A 17,546-nucleotide genomic window follows, 5' to 3' on the forward strand; every position below is an offset into this window, starting at 1 on the left:
AATATATATTTATTTATTTATTTTATTTGTATAATATATATATATATATATATATATATGTATATATATATATATTTATATTTATATTTATTTAAATGTATTGAGTTGGTCAGAAAGTTTTTTTGTATCTTCGTATTAAAATTCGTAATTAAAATACGAAAAGACTTTACATATTTTAATACGGAACTTTCTGACCAATATATATTTATATATATTTTCTGACCAAAATATATATATTATCTAATATATATACATGTATATATATATATATATATGTATATATATATATATTTATTAATTTTTATAAATACAACATGTCAGAAATTTAAGAAATTCCAATGTTTATAAACAAAACGCATTTATTTTCGTCACTTATTTCTTACATCTAAAGTATATTTATATATATATATATATATATATTTGTTACTTTTACTCGTCACAATAATTCCTATTGTATAATTCCATTGGAAATCACTTTTCCTTCTACTCCGCGGAGGAAAAGAGCTTACCTATATGGGTGATTAACAGTATAGCTTCGGTAAACTTTCATCTGTTTTGTGCTTACAATCTCTCGTTGCATTATACATTTCATTATTGTTTGTTACATGTAAGTTTTGTGTTGTACGATAACAGTTTCGTCATCCTGTTTGTTTTTTGTCGGTGTAGTGTCACAATTAACGATCGGTTACATTACATTCTTGCGTACGATTTGCGACGATAAACTTTGCGAGTATATTTCTTTCTCTCTATCGAAATGTAAAACAAAATTCGTTTGAGTTTTCTCAAACAAATTTTGCCGCTTCTGTTTACGAAAAACTGAACGATATTTTGCATCGTTAAACGAGGCGACATTGTACACAAAGTGATCAAGTGTGGGTTTATTGCGTTTTAGTCATATATACTGCTCGCAAGCGCGCGCACACATACACACACACACACACACACATCTTCGAAATCTGCGAATATGCACTTTAGTACTATTAACACAGCTCTGTGATTTCAAACACAAAAAAAACTAGACGCTAGATCGATTTTGCGTACATATAAACACACGCACGCACATACACACACGCACGCACGCCAAGATGCTCCGAGTATATCCGGAGAGAGATACACATATCGAATTGCGTATACGCGAAGGGCGTGTTTCGCAAAATTGGAATAGTTTCTATAAAAAGTTGTCTTCAGATATAATTCGAATTGACGGCTCTCTAAATTCTAAGAGCTTATCAGTAAAATTAATGTAAAAGAGACTTCTAAAAAAAGTGCAACAGTCTCTCCACACTTCTTATTACGGACGAAAAAACTCACTCGATCACACACATTGGCACAGGCACACAATAATAAATGTGGATTACCATTAATCCATTGGATTGTGTGATCACTGTGCGAGAAGATAGTTCTTTAATAAGGATCTTGATTTTGTGATCAGTCGGAGTAAGGTGGCTTGTGGTTACAAAACTGGTGGGAAGTTAGAAGATTAAAAAGAGAAATAAGATATTTAAATTCTCTTTTATCTCTCTTTAGCCATTTATATAGATTTACAAAACAATCAAAAACCTGCACAGCTTAGCAAATCTGTATAACTCTCAAACGGTAAAAATTCTAAGCCCTTAGATATTATAGTGTTCCACAACATCTCAAAAGACACCTGGTTATTATAGAGCAACCACTGACATCTCTTCGAGATTAATTAGAAAGTTAGAGCCATCATATGAGACAAAACATACACAATTTTAGGGACATGGCGGCAAATTAGGGTTAATAGAGAGGTGCAACATAATAGTAGCCAGATAATGATGACAAAAAAATGTTGGGAGCAGTTGGTGGAGAAATGCAAGGCCACAGATGGCAGAACCCTTGGCATTAAATGATCAAGAAGAAGCTGCTGTTAGACACATGCTAGGTTTGGTTTAGTAGCGAACCGAATTGACTTTGATATCAATGATGAAGTTCTTGACTTTTCTAAACATGAATGCAGACACTTTTTATGAAAGAGATTGCCAAGCACATGATTGATTTTCAAAGTGGGAGAATTCGAGCTCTTGATCGAAGATCATTTGTAGACCACCTTCTGAGAATGGCAGACCTTAGTTCTACGCATTGGAATTATGCTAGTAGAGACTGTTTATGTTGATGTAAACCCAGAGGCAATGCAGCGAATGGTTAACGCATGCAGGTATCAAGGTTTTGACCTCACCTTGTTGCTTAGAAAGCTTATTAGAGCATGGAGGGAGGATAAAACTAAGTTTTGTTTTTTTGTGTTACAAAATGCAGACAAAAATAGTTCAGCATTTAGAAACCATACATAAGGATGAAGAAGAAGTAAAAAGATTTAGATTTCTTACAAAAGGTAATAGCGAGCGTAGACATATTATAGATTGTTTAAGAAGGGAAACTTTCTTCTTAAAAGTCTCGCAAGAGATAAAATAAATGAAGAGATAATATTATATAATAAGAGATAAAGTAAAGGACAAGTATATGAGTTGCATTATGAGGATAGAGTGGACAGACAGAGTATGGCATTACTCAAACCATGAAACTCTGCTAGAAGATATAACTTTCCTTGTAATTGTCTTCCTAAACAGAAAACCTGTAGTGACCAAAATAGCCCGCAAAAGTTCTAGAGACTTTGGGAATGTTTTGACGATGCTTGTTGCAAAATATGGAATCAGAGCCAATGGGGAAGGAGAAAGAAGACAACGAGCTGAAGCACTGGGCTTGTCGACCCAGAGATTATCACACTACCAAGAATTGCAGCATGTTTTGCCCAGATAATTACTCAGCTTTACCAGGAAAAGCTATTGCCAATTTCAGAGAATTTGGTGACAACATCCCACCAGCATTATTCTCTCTCATATTTCCTTCAATAGTGAGGAAGAGCTACACACAGAAAACAATATCAGATACGATATATATCCACAACTCTACGTTTGTTCGATAAATCGACAAACAGAGGGAATGGCGACACATTTTGGCACATTCCGTACAAATTTGTGCGTGTGTAATGCGAAAAAGGAGATTAAAGAGTATTGCCCTAAAGTATCCTATATAATTGCGTATTATTTTTTTCATGTATTTATATATACGAAGTATATTCAATATAATAATCGCTAACTTTTTACGCGTGTGTGTATATATATATATATATATATATATGTATAATATAATAATTATTATCAAGTTTGAATCACTTGTCGCGAATGGGGTGTGAAAAGTTAAGGTGTGATAAATAATTATAATAAAAATGTCAAATGGACGCGCGATATATATATATATATATATATATATCATATAAAAATATATAAAATTGATGATAACGAGAAAATGACCAAATAATGGAGAGATGACACAATTGATCTAAGATTTCGTCTCGTAATACTTGAAAAAAACAAAAAAACGTTCAATTAATATTTATTATATGCCAATCTCATCTTGTCTCGTCAGACAAGATCTCTAGTTCAAGATTATCTACTTTTGGAAGGGAGTTTTACGCTGTTACAATAAACAGTATCAGTTATAGAAAAAACGTTTTCTAGCAGTCTGTATCGGTATTAATAAGTTTATGACAAGTGTAGACAGAACAATCGAAAGAGGATAACATCATTCGACGCAGTCGCCATAGGACACAGTCTTCCGCGTTGTCTTGGACGGACCGGTTATTAAAAATTTTCCCTTTTTTCGCGTGCGCGAGATTTCGTTTCGTCGGCGACTCTTGCGCGTCCAATTCCTTCTAACATCGAGAAGGGAAAGAGGGATTTTGTTACAATTAATTCGAGACGTCACGCTCCGAGCGTAAATAGAGAAGGAATGATGAAGGTATGCGTGGTCCGTCGTTTCGTCTTTCTCAGTAGATTAATATCAAGAGAGTTCGATCAAGTTTTTTCGTCGTTTCATAGTATTTATAAATGTAATACGGGAAAAAGAGAGAGAAGTAACTTTTATATATCGTACACAAATATATTACATCGCTACTATTGCCGAGCGCGACGGCATCATCATTCGGATTATTACCCGAGTGATCGAGATCTCTACTCTTACACTAACCGATATACTATAAACGATTTTACAAAGGCCATTTAACATCTATGTGTATAATGTTCCGTTTTGTTTTTTTTTTTTTTTTTTATATATATAATGCAATTTTTTAAAACAATATCTAAAACTTCTTCGCCGCTCGTAATAAAAAAATTATCAAAATGCCAATGTACGTCAAGTCACAGATAAAATTGTCTAAATGTCGGTCTTCGAGCTTTTTTTATGGCAGGCAGAATGTGCCGATGATAAGACAAAAAATTAAAATAAAAAACAAAACAGGAAAGACAGGAAAAAGCAGGAGTTAAGAGAGGAAAAACCTTATCCTTAAAACAACACTATCGTAGTAATATGTAAAATAAACGTTATCGATTCGAGTATAAAATGTACAGTATTCTCTCTCTTGAAAAAAAACAAAAAAAAAAAACAAAAAAAAACAAAAAAAAAATCGCAAAAATGCATCACGAAAAGATCAACGAAGAAGATCCGTAATGATCGTATCGAGTAACTAACGGCTGCGTAACTATCATGCGTGTGTTTCAATGAAGTGGAAGAAGGATTCAGATTCCTCTTAGTCTAATACGCAGATGCTTCCTTGTACTCGGAACCTTCCATGGTGAAGAAGTCTTCGAGCTTCCATTGGAGCGTTTCGAACGTTGGTCTCTTCATAGGGTCTTTGTTCCAACATTCCAACATAATGTTGTAAAGCGTATCGGGGCAGCCGGGCGGACACGGCATCCTGTAACCGTGCTCCACCTGATGAAGAACCTCAGCGTTTGTCATACCTAAGAAAAAAACGAGAAGAACACATTCGCGTGTCGTTAATATTCGATTTATAAAAAACATGTAGAAGTAATGAATTCACAATTGAATAGAGATCTTACCTGGATAAGGTATCCTACCGTATGTGACCAATTCGGTAAGGAGGATACCGAACGACCACACGTCAGATTTAATACTGAATTTGCTGTAATTGGCGGCTTCGGGCGCAGTCCATTTGATAGGGAAACGCGCGCCTATTCTCGCCTCATATTCGTCTTCCTTGATGAGCCTGGCTAAGCCAAAGTCCGCGATCTTCACAATATTCCCATCAGCCACGAGAACGTTACGAGCAGCCAAATCTCGATGAATATAATTCTGTGATTCCAAGTACGCCATGCCGGCAGCTATTTGCGCAGCCATGTCGATCAATTGCTGCAATTTTAGGCCTCTACCCTTCCCTAAAAGAAAAGCCCAACTTCACGCTATACAATGATAATCTAATTATCTAATAAAAAAATGTATTGACATCGTTGATCTCGCGGTATTGTAGGACAACACTTTAAAGAACCAGTCAAAAAATATGCGATTGAGAAATAAATAAATAAGAAACAAACTTCATCGCGTTGAACGTCCTTGAATATTTAAATGGCAAATAGAAATGTTGACAGTGTTTATAAAAATATATTCAAAATCTCTCAACGATTTAAAAAGAGAATAAAAAAGAGAATATAAAAAAAAAGTTACTTTTACGCGTATCATCGATTATGATAAAAGAGCCAACTGGATCTCCAAAACCATACCTTGCATACCTTGTAAGAATTCCAGTAGACTGCCGTTTCTCATCAATTCCGTAATGATGTAGATCGGCTCTTCCATCGTGCAGACGGCGTACAATTGAATCAGCTTGGCGTGTCGCAGTTTCTTCATGATCTGCGCTTCGGCAAGGAAGTCCTTCGGATCCATGGTGCCTGGTTTGAGAGTCTTGATCGCCACCGGGGTGGTGTTGTTCCACAGACCCTCCCATACCTCGCCGAACTGACCCTGGCCGAGTTTTCTCAGGAACTTCAGCGACGAACGGTCGATCTCCCATTGATCTCGCGTGCGATGACTAAGGCCCTCGGTTACGGGTTTCTCAACCTGTCGAACAGAGCCAGAACGGGAATCAGCCGTCGCGCCGGGGCGTAGCGATGGGTGATTCGCGTGAAATTTGACATTGTGCAAGAAAGAAATTTGTGTTTTCTTTTCATTTTTGTCTTTTTTTCGGCTGCGTTCAAATGGAGCGAGCTATATATTCGTTTCGTTTTCTCTCATAGAAAAGAATTCTAACCAAGCGCTGATGAACAAATTCTACGCACACACTGAAAAAAAAAAAAAGAAAAAAAAAAGAACACTAGCGTTCGATTTTTATCTGTCCACGATGAGAGTCAATACAAACCTACGATGATCTCTTTTGCGTCCTGCAATCGCGCGATAATCTCAACAATGATCAGCGATATGAGGTGTAATCGCGAGAGTTCTCCTAACGGCAACGTGTGCGCATATTTCGGAGAAGATGAGAAGGAACGATGAGAAGAAGAAAACGAAATAATGAATTGTACAAACGTTTTCGACCGGTACGGGAGTCGAGTCGACTCCTGGAGCGCGATTAACGACGTCATTTCGCAATTCAAGCAACGATGATTGATCGATTTGACCAAATTGACGTCACTAATCGCGTCCGGGGGGGAGGAAGCGATTCGACCCCGTACCGATCGAGAAACTGCTAATAATATATTGCGCATGTAATATGCAGAAATGATTCAAATACGTATTGCACAGCTAGGAAAGAAAAAAACAAGCTGCGAATTATGCGTATCTTATAAACACTCGGTATACATGTACATCTATAATCTATACGTGATAGCATGCATATCATATGCTCGTTCACGCTCGTCCGCCTCTCGAATAACGGAAGAGAGACACGCGCATGTATACATATGGCATATCGTAGAAATACTTTCGCGACACATCCCGCACATATAGAATACGGATTTGGAGAGCGCGCGTATATATATTCGAGCCGACAAGCGTGATCCTCGCTCTTTTTGTACGTCAGTACGCACGAGAGAAGAACTTACATATGTATTTACGTGTGTGTATGTGTGTGTGTGTGTGTGTGTGTGTGTATGTATGTACGAAATAAAGTCTTGTGTGGATTTGAACTATATTATTCACACAAGCGAGAGCGACATTTCGCAAAGGAAAGAAAAGGTGTCGGTGTCTTATTGTTAATTTTTTTTTTTTCTTCAAGTGTGCGACTGCTAGTCTCGTTTCTTTTGATATTTACCTATGCACTGTGTGTTATGCACCTCTCTCGCGAGGTCTAGGATGCTAAATGAATTTGATGAATGCGTGAGACACAACTTGATAAGAGAGAGAGAGAGAGAGAGAGAGAGAGATAAGTAATGGAATTACATCGAATGTATACACAGAAATAGTCTTTTTTTTTTTTTTTTACATGATATCTCTAAAGTGAGAAATGACAATTTTTCTACTGCTTCTGAAATATAATTCCATACAGAACAGGCTTGTGCTGTATATATACATATATATATATATATATACGTTTACAAGGCCAGACAACAAATAACAAAACAAATGGAGAAGCGTTTTAATAACGTCGAAGAGAAAAAAGAAACAGAATCGAATAAAAAACGTGTTTGATGGCGTATTATTAGGATGTTCAATTTACCAAGAAAATCCACCGGGAAGTAGGGCAAGCAATGAACAGACAAACAAACACAGTCTATTCAGACATCCAACTTCACAAAACAAGTGCTTAATCGACGCTTCTAAACAATTTTGATATCCTTTGCTTTTTCTCTTTCAATTTTTTTTTTTTTTTTTTTTTTCGATCAAAGGTCTAAGTGCACTTTTTGTCTGTTGTGTGTTTCTCATTGTACGTCTTTCGTTCGCGGAAGGTTTCAACAACAATAAGAAACTGAATCCGAGAGAGTAATCGACGTTTATAACTGACACGTTGTACATGTGTGGGTTTTTTTTCTTTCTTCTAAATGTGTTTTATCTGTGTGTGAAACAACACTTTCGAAGTTTCAAAGTATCGCGCACCAATATAGTTTAATATAAATAATAGTTTAGTATAAATAATATCAAACAGAACGAGAGAAACAAAACTCATATAAAAAAAAAAAAAGGATAACAAAAAAAGATAACTGATCTCAATAATAACAGTCATGATATTGTTGTGTTGATAATTACTACCACTGTTAATAATCAGGGCAAATAATCAAGCGTATCAATCGCATGTTGTCGCTTCTGCGAAAACATTAGAGTTCGGACAGAGCGCGTTTCGCGGAAATATCAATTTATTTATACATCAATAACAATATTTCAACTCGGTAAGTTCCGAATGCGATTTTTCTGTATCAAATGTTTTTTTTTTTTTTTTTGTCTTTAACGGATTTGTAAAAATAAAAATTACGATATTTCCGCGCAAAAAACTCCGTCTAAACTCCTCAATTCAATAAGACTCGCAACTGTTGACAATAGCGAGTAACAAACACATAAAATTGTTATCTACCGGTCAATTATATCGGCGCTATTGTACTCGGAAAGCGCGATTGTTTCGAATCGTTTCTGACGGCTTACCTGCACACAAGGCTTGCAGAGATTGACGCACAGCCCGTCCGCGTCCTTGCTGTAATGCTCCACAAGATCCTGAAGATTCCTGAACGTCGTTCGTCTGGCAATGAAAAAGCCACCTTCGTCCAATTGCCGGATACGATAATGCTTCACCGTGTCACCGTCACGCACTGCCAACAATCATCATCATCATCATCATCATCAATACATTTCGCTTTGCCGCCTTATCAATGGTCCCCACAATTTCGCTACGTTTTACTGCTCCGCTACTCATATTGTAGCGCGGCGCGATCCCCGACCGATCATTATAATTCATTTATTTGATACGATATCGTGCCGCTATGACGCAACACCGGTAGTTTTCTATTATCGTTCTATGACGTTACCTGAAAGGGAGTAATCGTTGTGCCGACTCTCAGAATCTCTTATCAGAAACGCGCCGTGATCGTTTTCCGGCAGCAGCAGCTTTTTCTCCGCCTCAATTCGCTTAATCTTTCTGAAATACCATCTGCAAACGCAAAACAGCATTGTGTGAATATCAAAGATTTGTTTTTTCCCTTCTTCTTTCAATTAGCCGTGGAAATCGATAAATTAAACTTGCTGTCGTTTACCGTTCGCCGCGAATCAATCATTTTCCAGATATTGTTTCGCTGTGATAAAAAAAAAAAAAAAATCACAATAGAGTATGAAATTTTGATAAAAAAAAAAAAAAGTTCTCAAGATTTGCTCGCGCGTATAGTTATCAAAATCGAACAAGTGTCTGTCTTATCTGTTACGTTTGAGATAAAAATCGCCGAATGAACCGGCGAATAGCGACTCACGGTTCTGCCTCGATCGACTTCAATTTGGCGACGTAATTACTGGGGATGTAGCCCTCCTGTCTGGTCCTTTTACTCCGCGCCAGCCACCAGTCTCCTTGCGTGTCATTGAGTATCTCCAGGTGTTCGCCCTTACGGAAGCTTAAATCCTCGTCCGTGCGCGCGTCGTAGTCGTAAAGGGCGACGAATATCTTGGCGGTCGACGAGACATCCGTATCTGGTATCTGCGGTATCGGCCTGATGGGATCGGGTGGTGGCGTTGGCACCGGACTGGTCGGCACCGCCGTCTCTATGTTGGGGTTGATCCTGTCCGGCTTCTCCTTCTCCACGTCTCTCAAATTGCTGAAGCAGTTACCCATGTTCGACGATCGTTTTTATTTATTTATCTGACTCCCGTGTATGTGTGTGTGTGTGTGTGCGTGTGTGTGTGTGTATGTCTCTTGAAGCGGCGATTCAAGTTCCGTCCTGTTATCGTCCACTGAATGCACGTTGTTCTGTTTCTCGCATGTGAAATTTCGCACAACCGATCGCTGTATTGAAAACTGTTCGATCGCACTTGTTTGCAACAAGCATTCGCTGGTAATACGAGACAAATAAAGAAAGGAGAATCAAATGTATGCGGACAGTTTTATTAAATTATCACCAATCAATCCGATCACTCGCGTGGTCCATTTCCTCTGAGCGAATTCGCGCAGAGAAAGAGAGCAATTCAATGCAAAAGCAAGAATTGAAATCCCGAGATCTGTCACAGATATGTTGTTCCGATGACGACAGATCCGCGAGGCGCGACCGCAAAACAGGCGGAACCGTCGGCTGGATTATCGTGAGAGGAAACGCGCAACGAGGGATATCACATCCGCGAGGAACGATCTCGGAGGAACGATTCTGCGCGTTCTTCGATTATTCCGAACACCCGAAACACCTGGCAATCCCAACGAGGTTGCTGCATCGTAACAACAAATATGCGAATTTTGTCACTTACGAAACACGTTTTTTTCTTTTTTTTTTTTTTTTTTCCGAGACGTTTTTCTCCGGTCGAGAGACGGACGGGGCGCTTCGTTCAAAGAACGTTCGCGATACACGCCAGTCACATAGCTCGGCGCGATACGGATACTCGGGCGAAACAGATGCGAGACAGACCTCTCACTGGTCACGGAGAGAACTTAGAAAGTAGGCGAGTTGTCTAGCACCGTCGCCATTGCGGGCACGTATCCGTCAAAAAGCCCATGCGTACGCCCGTTCTCGCATGCGCGCGTTCCGTCTCCGCGTCGACGACAGAACTGCCTTTCCATACGCGGCGCACAGTCACGCCTAATTCCTGTTCCCTTCTGTTATCGGCCCAGATGACACTTGATCGACGGACACACACAACAACACGATACTCCCTTTACGGAGCGAATGAGCATTACGTAGCGCGCAGCTGATCTATTACCTTCGGCATCCTTCTCATCGTTCGCGTCGCGTTCCAGAAGATTGACAAACGTTCAAAATCTTTCTCACCTCACATTCGAATCTGTTGATTCGAACCTGCACGTACCATCGCACGCACACCACCTCGCGATTACACTGATCACGCTCTATCCGGCTCATTGAGTAAAAAGAAACAGGAGGGAACGTATCGGTGGTGGGGGCAGGCAAATCCGGGGACGGATGTACGTCATGGGAACCATCTTGAGCGATCACTTTTTGAAAGAGAGAGGAAATCGAGGAAATGCCATATAGATACAAGACTTTACTCGGTTCAACGAGAGAATAGGACACCCATGGACGAAAATGCGTTCGTTCTGCGCATCTCTTCTACCAGAAAGCTCCTCCCACTCCGCAGTGCTGTATCGCTCGTACAGTATTCAGCGGGTGCCTATTTCATCAACTGAAAATCTAAATTCGGGCCTGAACGTGCTGTATCTATGTTTACGGTACTGAGTAGCGGCGGGGCGGTATCCTCACTTTGACCGCTTTTCCTCCTCTCCTATGCGCGAGTAGTGTCCTATTTTCTCATTGAACCGAGTGTAGCTTAAATGGCCCCGATACAGAGTCTTACACCAGGAAGTTTTAAGGGTCGTCTACAATGGAGAGTTTTAGACTGTAACAGTAAGAAACTGACAAATCACAATCGATTATTCTTCTGTACATTGCCTGTGATTGGTCAATTTCTTACTATTACGGCCTACAACTCTCCATTGTAGACGGCTCTTTACAGTGGTGGTAATGTTAAGCCTGTTCTACATTGATCGCAAGCGCAAACGCAAGGAACAGGTCTGGTAGAATTGACTAATCGTATTGATCAAATCAGCCAATTGAGCAGCGTGATTGGTCAATTCTACGAGATCTATACCTTGCGTTTGAGCTTGCGATCAATGTAGAACGGGCTTAACTTACATACCGACAAGTTGTGTGGACATGGCTACGTAGTTGCCAATGTGCACCACCCATGGACATAGCGCTGGTTTACGGAACGGAAAAGCTAGTACAGTTTTTCATATGTCTCTGGCCGCTCTCAGTCTTCTCTTCAATGCTTAAATAGAAAATACTATTTTTTACTGTGACTGTATTTAGTCGTATCTATATTAAGAGCCGTCTACAATGGAGAGTTGTAGGCCGTAATAGTAAGAAATTGACAAATCACAATTGATTATTCTTCTGTACTTCGTCTGTGATTGGTCAATTTCTTACTATTACGGCCTACAACTCTCCATTGTAGACAGACAAATCATGGAAGAATAATCGATTGTGATTGGTCAATTTCTTACGGCTTACGACTGTATTGTAGAACAGGCCTTAGGAAATTATGAGAATGAGTAGTACATGTTGTATGTGTTGTACATATTCTATGCAAAATATATTTAAAAAATATACATGTGTTTAAACAAATCTTGTTCAAAGAATTTACTTGTGCATTTTTAATGAGTGCGTTCAGACAACTCAACGGTTGAGAGATCATCACTTATGATAGGACTATTCTTCAAAATCTGCTGCAGTTCCAAAAGTATGATCCAATCAGAAGTGATTATCTCTCAACTGTTGTGCAATTGTTGAGTTGTCTGAACGCACCCAATGTATCGCGCTTCAGAATAGTTCTAGGCTTCTCCAGTAGAGGTGTTAGTATCATTTAATACCAAAGCATTTGCAGTGCTACTTCAACCGTCAGATAAACGCAAAATCCCTTATTCGGCGTGACTGCAACAAATATAAAGTTTCAAAAAAGAGAGAGTAAACATTTTTTAACTTCATACTTAGTCTATATAAGGTTGTATGATTATATATAGTTTATCATGGCTAAGAGAAGACTTACAAATCGGTTATCTAAACAACTGTCTGTAAACAGAAGTGTCGGTTCCTCCTTTGGATCTGGGTATCTCGATCCAGATACAAACATTTTGGGTGAAGGTGAGTGTAATTTTGTTTTACCATTTATTTATTTTTTTATCTTATGGCTTTACATGTCTAGACTAATATCAAAACTTAACAAGATTTTTACAATTGTTCATTCTTTCTGCAGAAAAGACATTTTGGTGGAAACATTTGGGAGAGAATACAATTCTACCTCATTCTTCAACATATAATCAAGGAAATGAAACATCTGCACAATTGAGTTTTAATTCGAATGCTAGCTCTACTCATGATAAGTCAAACTGGTGGAAATATTTGGAATCTGATGAACAAAATATTTCAACTTTAAAACACAATTATAGCGCAGGTATTATATAATTTGCAAGAGTAATTGATACTATAATACTAACTATATATATATAACTTTTTAAGGTTTGATCAAAAGTCATGTTATGGAGGTATCAACATCTGAGTCAGAAAAAGAACCTGATGTCAAAAGAAGAAAGTTGCCTCTGAGAGCAGCAAATAGAAAGAGTGACAGCAATGCTTTTCTGAATGCTTTAAATGATAACACAACAACTGTTCTATTAAAACAAAACAACAATATATCTAATAAGGCTTCAGATGGAGACGGTTCGCAAAGAAAATCAAATGAAAATGACAGTTTGAGCTCAAATCTTGAGACTGAAGATATTGTTAAATTACGACCAAATATTTTCAAGAAAAAAAGGAAGGATGAAGAAATAACAAATAAGAATGTTTTTCAGGATATGTTAAATCAAGACATTTCAGACCATAATACTGGAAAACAATCAATAACAAATAAGAATGTTTTCCAGGATATGTTAAATCCAGACATTTCAGATCATAATACTGGAAAACAATCAATAACAAATAAGAATGTTTTCCAGGATATGTTAAATCAAGACATTTCAGATCATAATACTGGAAAACAATCAATAACAAATAAGAATGTTTTCCAGGATATGTTAAATCAAGACATTTCAGACCATAATACTGGAAAACAATCAATTGAGCTTGTAAAAGAATCTAAGAGCCATTTGATAAACAGAAATATCAATACAAATAACGATCACACTAATGAACAAACGAAAACAGACTTGATAGAAGCATTACAACTACGACGTAAGAGTATTGATTCTTCAAACTTATCAACTCAAAGTACTCAGAATACAAAGACTAATAAGACACAAAACACTGATGAAAGTGATTTTGAAATGAACAATGAGTCTGTCAAACATAAACCTCGGTTTATGCAACGCACGCGACGAAGTTTAACAAGTAATGCTTTCAAAGATGTTTTGTCTGAAGATACAAATACAAGTGTATCTGAAGAAATTCCTAGTCAAGACATCGATACTCGTGATGCAAAAGTTTTACCAGTAACGAGATCTTTAAACAATTCTTCAAAAAGATCAGTTAGTAGATCTAACACTGAGATTGAAAAAAATACATCATTCAACAAAAGCTCAAGACGTGCAAGTTTGCCTAAAAGTACTTCAAGTCAAAAGAGTGATACTTCTAATGTAAAATCTCGACCAGTAGCAAAATTTCAATCTTTAGTAACTTCAAATACATTTGCTGCTGAATCTGAGGTCGACATCGATAAAAATATGTCAATCAGCGGGAACGCAAGAAGTACTAGTATAATTAATAATTCAAATCGAAGTATTGATACTTCTAATGATACAGAATTAGAGCCAAAATCTCAATCTCCGGTTAGTTCTTTAAGAAAATTTGCCAGTAGATCTAAAAGCAAGATCGATGTAGATAAAGATATATCAAGCAGTAAAAACGTAATGGATCCAAGTTCATCTAAAGACAATCCGAGTCAAAACATATTCGATACTTCTGGTGCAACATTTTCATCGACAAAAAGATCTCCCAAGTTGGGTCAAAGATCAAAGAGTAAGATCGATATTAATAAAAACACATCTCTGTTTAGTCTAAGATCATCATCATCAAGAAAAACTAATGAACAATTAGTAGATACTTCAGAAGAAGAAAATCAGAATAATTATAGTTTGCAAATAGAACGTTCTTCAAGAAGTGAAGCCAACATTCCTGAAAAAATTCTCGAAACCGCTGATTCATTAGAAATAGAAAAGAATAATCACGAAGATGTATTCACGGCACAAGAAGAGAATAGAATGAATAAAAGTAAGACAGTAACACGCTCGACATCATCGATCGTGTCGTATTTGAATAAAGATGATCTGCAAGAAAACAGAGAAACTTCACGCCGAGAAAAGAACTTAAAAGAGAACGACATCCAAAATTACAACGCACCGATTAAAAGAAAATCTTTAAATAAAAATATCACCGCTTTCAATATCAGTAAGATGAAGACGCCGAGAACGATAGATACTTTTTTCAAACAATCTTCGTCAACGGCAGATAAACAATTATCGTCGAGTAAACAAATGGTTTCTGAAGATTTTAATGAGAAAATGGAGAGGATTAAGGCAAAATTGGAGGGGATAAAGAACCGCGAGATAATCGTGATGAAAAAAACTGCGAGAAACGATAAGAAAGAATCTGCGTCAAGTGCAAAAAATGCAAAACCCAAAGGCATTGCGTTTAAACGAGATATTAAAAAAATGCCTACAAAGATTGAAAAGCCAATAGACAAGGCATTTTTGGTAAATGGAAAAGTGTACAGAGCACCAAGACTGCCGCGTCCAAAGCACTGGGCTACAGACAATCTTTATCGATTTTTGTGGAAACGTATGGAGCCTAAATACAATTTGACAACAAGAGTAAAATCCGAGAAGTTTATGCAGGAGTTAGCCAAAACCGTCTCCTTCATTGAACGACGTAAAAAGTATGAGAACTACAAAAATGAATTAGAGGCGTTGATGAAGGAAATGGCTCGTTTGAGCATCATCTGTTCCCGTAATGATTTTTACGATTTTTGTATTCAATTTCTACCGTATGAGTTTCGCATCAAAGTTGTTCCAATGTTATTACCCGGTAACAAGAAAAACATTCCTTACGATCCAGAAATGTTGCATACTCCCTTACTTAGTAACGAAGAATAGGATAAGAAATTTATAGAATAAATAAGCGCAAATATAGCCATAAAAAAAAACAAGAGAAAGATATGATTAACAATAATAATATAATTAATCAGCACTCTTAATATTGTACATTAATGACAATATACGAGCAATAATATTTATTTTTATATAAGAATAGAGAATAAAAAAAAAAGAAACAGAAAGATGTATAATACTATTACATATTTCAATAAATTTATATAGGATATTGTTACTTTTGTATGTTTGCAGAATTAAATGTTATGAACACACAGCGTATACAACGAACAATTCATATTTATTCCGAACAATATCTTTTAATCTTTGAGATCTGCAAATAGTATCTAATTGCATTAACGACATCGTGCTTATTGAGTGTCAAATGTTCGCGTGACGCGCCGATTTTTGTAAATATTTACGACATCGAGATTCTCTCTCTCTCTCTCTCTTTCTCGAACGTCATGCTGACGTAACGCTTACGTAATTCATGACGCGTTTGACGTTCGATAGCAACAGAAGCGCCGGTGCTGTTAGCGCCGAGAATTTGTCTTATTTTTTTGTAGACAAGTGACCTGCTGACCTCAGAAGTGCAGATTCCACGATGTATGTACGTCAATGATTTCAACATTGACTAGAGATTTTTAAGTAACGAAAGAGACATCTAGCTATAATATATTATTTAAACAAGTCGATTATATATATTTTTATATTATACATTTGTGAAAAATAACAACTTTACAATACAGTAATCACACATCTCTTTCTTTCTCTACAATTCGAACAAAACTATAATCAAATTCCTCTGCTCTCATTTGTATTTTGAACAAAATTTCTTCTTTAATCTTGTCCTGTTTCCTGTTGGAGGAAAAGAGCAAACAAAAAAACAAAAAAAAAAAAAAAACAGTGTGAGTTCTTATTTGTCAGGAACAAAAGAATGTACTCTTTCCAAGAGACTTCCGCGAATCATTTCAAAATAAATCCGTTTGTGTGTCACAAAGGCCGAAAAAACACAGAACACGCGAACGATCTTGGGTATTAATTAATCACGCGGGGGTCTCTCCACTGACGGCGAGGTCTCTCTCTTCGCGCGCGTTTGAAGTCTAATCTCTATAATGGGTATGGCCGTCTCAATTAGACAGAACTTATTTTCGCCGGGTTGCGATGTTTGAGCGCGCATTTGTAGCCACGCGACCGCGCCACGCGCCGCTCGTTACACTCCGTCACCGATGGCGATCGGTTTCCCCCTCGCTCGCGAAAAAGAAGAAGTAAGCCGAACGTGTTGCAATAACTGCACAACGATCGAGTTGCGCACGTAACGAGAATCGCGTTCGCGAATTGTTCACATAAAAAATTCTGCGCGCACGATCGCATTCGCGATACCATTCCGTTCGTGTACAATTGACGGAATATGGCGTTTTACATGTCGCGAGCGAGCAGACATATATATATATTATATCAATTAAAATTCTGCAAACATATCGATATATATGTTCTCAGAGTCGCGAATATTATTATATTGCAACAATTATTCTTTTTTTTTTTTTTGACTCAAAAATAGAATCTGAACTGACGATTATGAATTCGAATGCGCTTTTATGATCTTAATCCCTTGGAAGCGATCTTTTCCACGGCCCAGCTCGTTCGAATGTTATGACAATTATGAGTTTTTCGTGGAAGTGAGAGAGAAAAAGAAGAAAAAGAGCGAGGAGGGGAAGAGCGTGGCACGTGGCCATCGCGACGTACATAGGGAGCCTACGTACGGCGTGGCGCGTGCCGCCGCGTGAGAACGGCCGCGCTCACACGCGTCACACGCACACGACGTGCACGTGTATGCAGGCAGCCGAGAGAGAAAGAGAAAAGAAAAAAAAAAAAAGAGAGTACATACATCCACTCTCTCTAG

General features: G+C 37.7%; 2 protein-coding genes across 4 annotated transcripts; one reads left to right on the forward strand and one right to left on the reverse strand.

Annotated features, from left to right (window-relative positions):
- Positions 1–353: 353 nt before the first annotated feature.
- On the reverse strand, positions 354–10,886 carry LOC109856250 (tyrosine-protein kinase Src42A). 2 transcript variants are annotated; one of them, XM_020431301.1, is made up of 6 exons: positions 9,261–10,886; positions 8,826–8,947; positions 8,446–8,609; positions 5,598–5,934; positions 4,920–5,255; positions 354–4,820 (listed from the first exon to the last, which is right to left on the reverse strand). In XM_020431301.1, exons 1-6 carry the CDS (start codon positions 9,614–9,616, stop codon positions 4,612–4,614), a joined length of 1,524 nt encoding a protein of 507 aa, XP_020286890.1. In that variant the 5' UTR covers positions 9,617–10,886; the 3' UTR covers positions 354–4,611. The 2 variants fall into 2 exon arrangements, with proteins under 2 accessions (XP_020286890.1, XP_020286891.1); XM_020431302.1 differs by having other exon boundaries at positions 5,607–5,934; positions 9,261–10,884.
- Positions 10,887–12,393: 1,507 nt separating this feature from the next.
- On the forward strand, positions 12,394–16,266 carry LOC109856262 (probable serine/threonine-protein kinase DDB_G0282963). 2 transcript variants are annotated; one of them, XM_020431326.1, is made up of 4 exons: positions 12,394–12,644; positions 12,757–12,954; positions 13,020–13,516; positions 13,589–16,266. In XM_020431326.1, exons 1-4 carry the CDS (start codon positions 12,530–12,532, stop codon positions 15,647–15,649), a joined length of 2,871 nt encoding a protein of 956 aa, XP_020286915.1. In that variant the 5' UTR covers positions 12,394–12,529; the 3' UTR covers positions 15,650–16,266. The 2 variants fall into 2 exon arrangements, with proteins under 2 accessions (XP_020286915.1, XP_020286914.1); XM_020431325.1 differs by having other exon boundaries at positions 13,020–16,266.
- Positions 16,267–17,546: the final 1,280 nt, after the last annotated feature.

The sequence above is a fragment of the Pseudomyrmex gracilis genome, unplaced genomic scaffold (assembly GCF_002006095.1).
Source record: "Pseudomyrmex gracilis isolate BER0280 unplaced genomic scaffold, ASM200609v1 scaffold_112, whole genome shotgun sequence".
In the NCBI taxonomy this organism is placed as follows: domain Eukaryota; kingdom Metazoa; phylum Arthropoda; class Insecta; order Hymenoptera; family Formicidae; genus Pseudomyrmex; species Pseudomyrmex gracilis.

Bases quoted from the DNA above. Each gene is read 5' to 3' on its own strand.
- LOC109856250 (XM_020431301.1), bottom strand. From the start codon at position 9,616: ATGGGTAACTGCTTCAGCAATTTGAGAGACGTGGAGAAGGAGAAGCCG. The intron at 5,935-8,445 runs GTAAGCCGTCAG...TCTGTTCGACAG, and splicing joins TCTGCAAGCCTTGTGTGCAG to GTTGAGAAACCCGTAACCGA. The intron at 5,256-5,597 runs GTATGGTTTTGG...CTTTTCTTTTAG, and splicing joins ATTCTTACAAGGTATGCAAG to GGAAGGGTAGAGGCCTAAAA.
- LOC109856262 (XM_020431325.1), top strand. From the start codon at position 12,530: ATGGCTAAGAGAAGACTTACAAATCGGTTATCTAAACAACTGTCTGTA. The intron at 12,645-12,756 runs GTGAGTGTAATT...TTCTTTCTGCAG, and splicing joins TACAAACATTTTGGGTGAAG to AAAAGACATTTTGGTGGAAA. The intron at 12,955-13,019 runs GTATTATATAAT...TAACTTTTTAAG, and splicing joins AAAACACAATTATAGCGCAG to GTTTGATCAAAAGTCATGTT.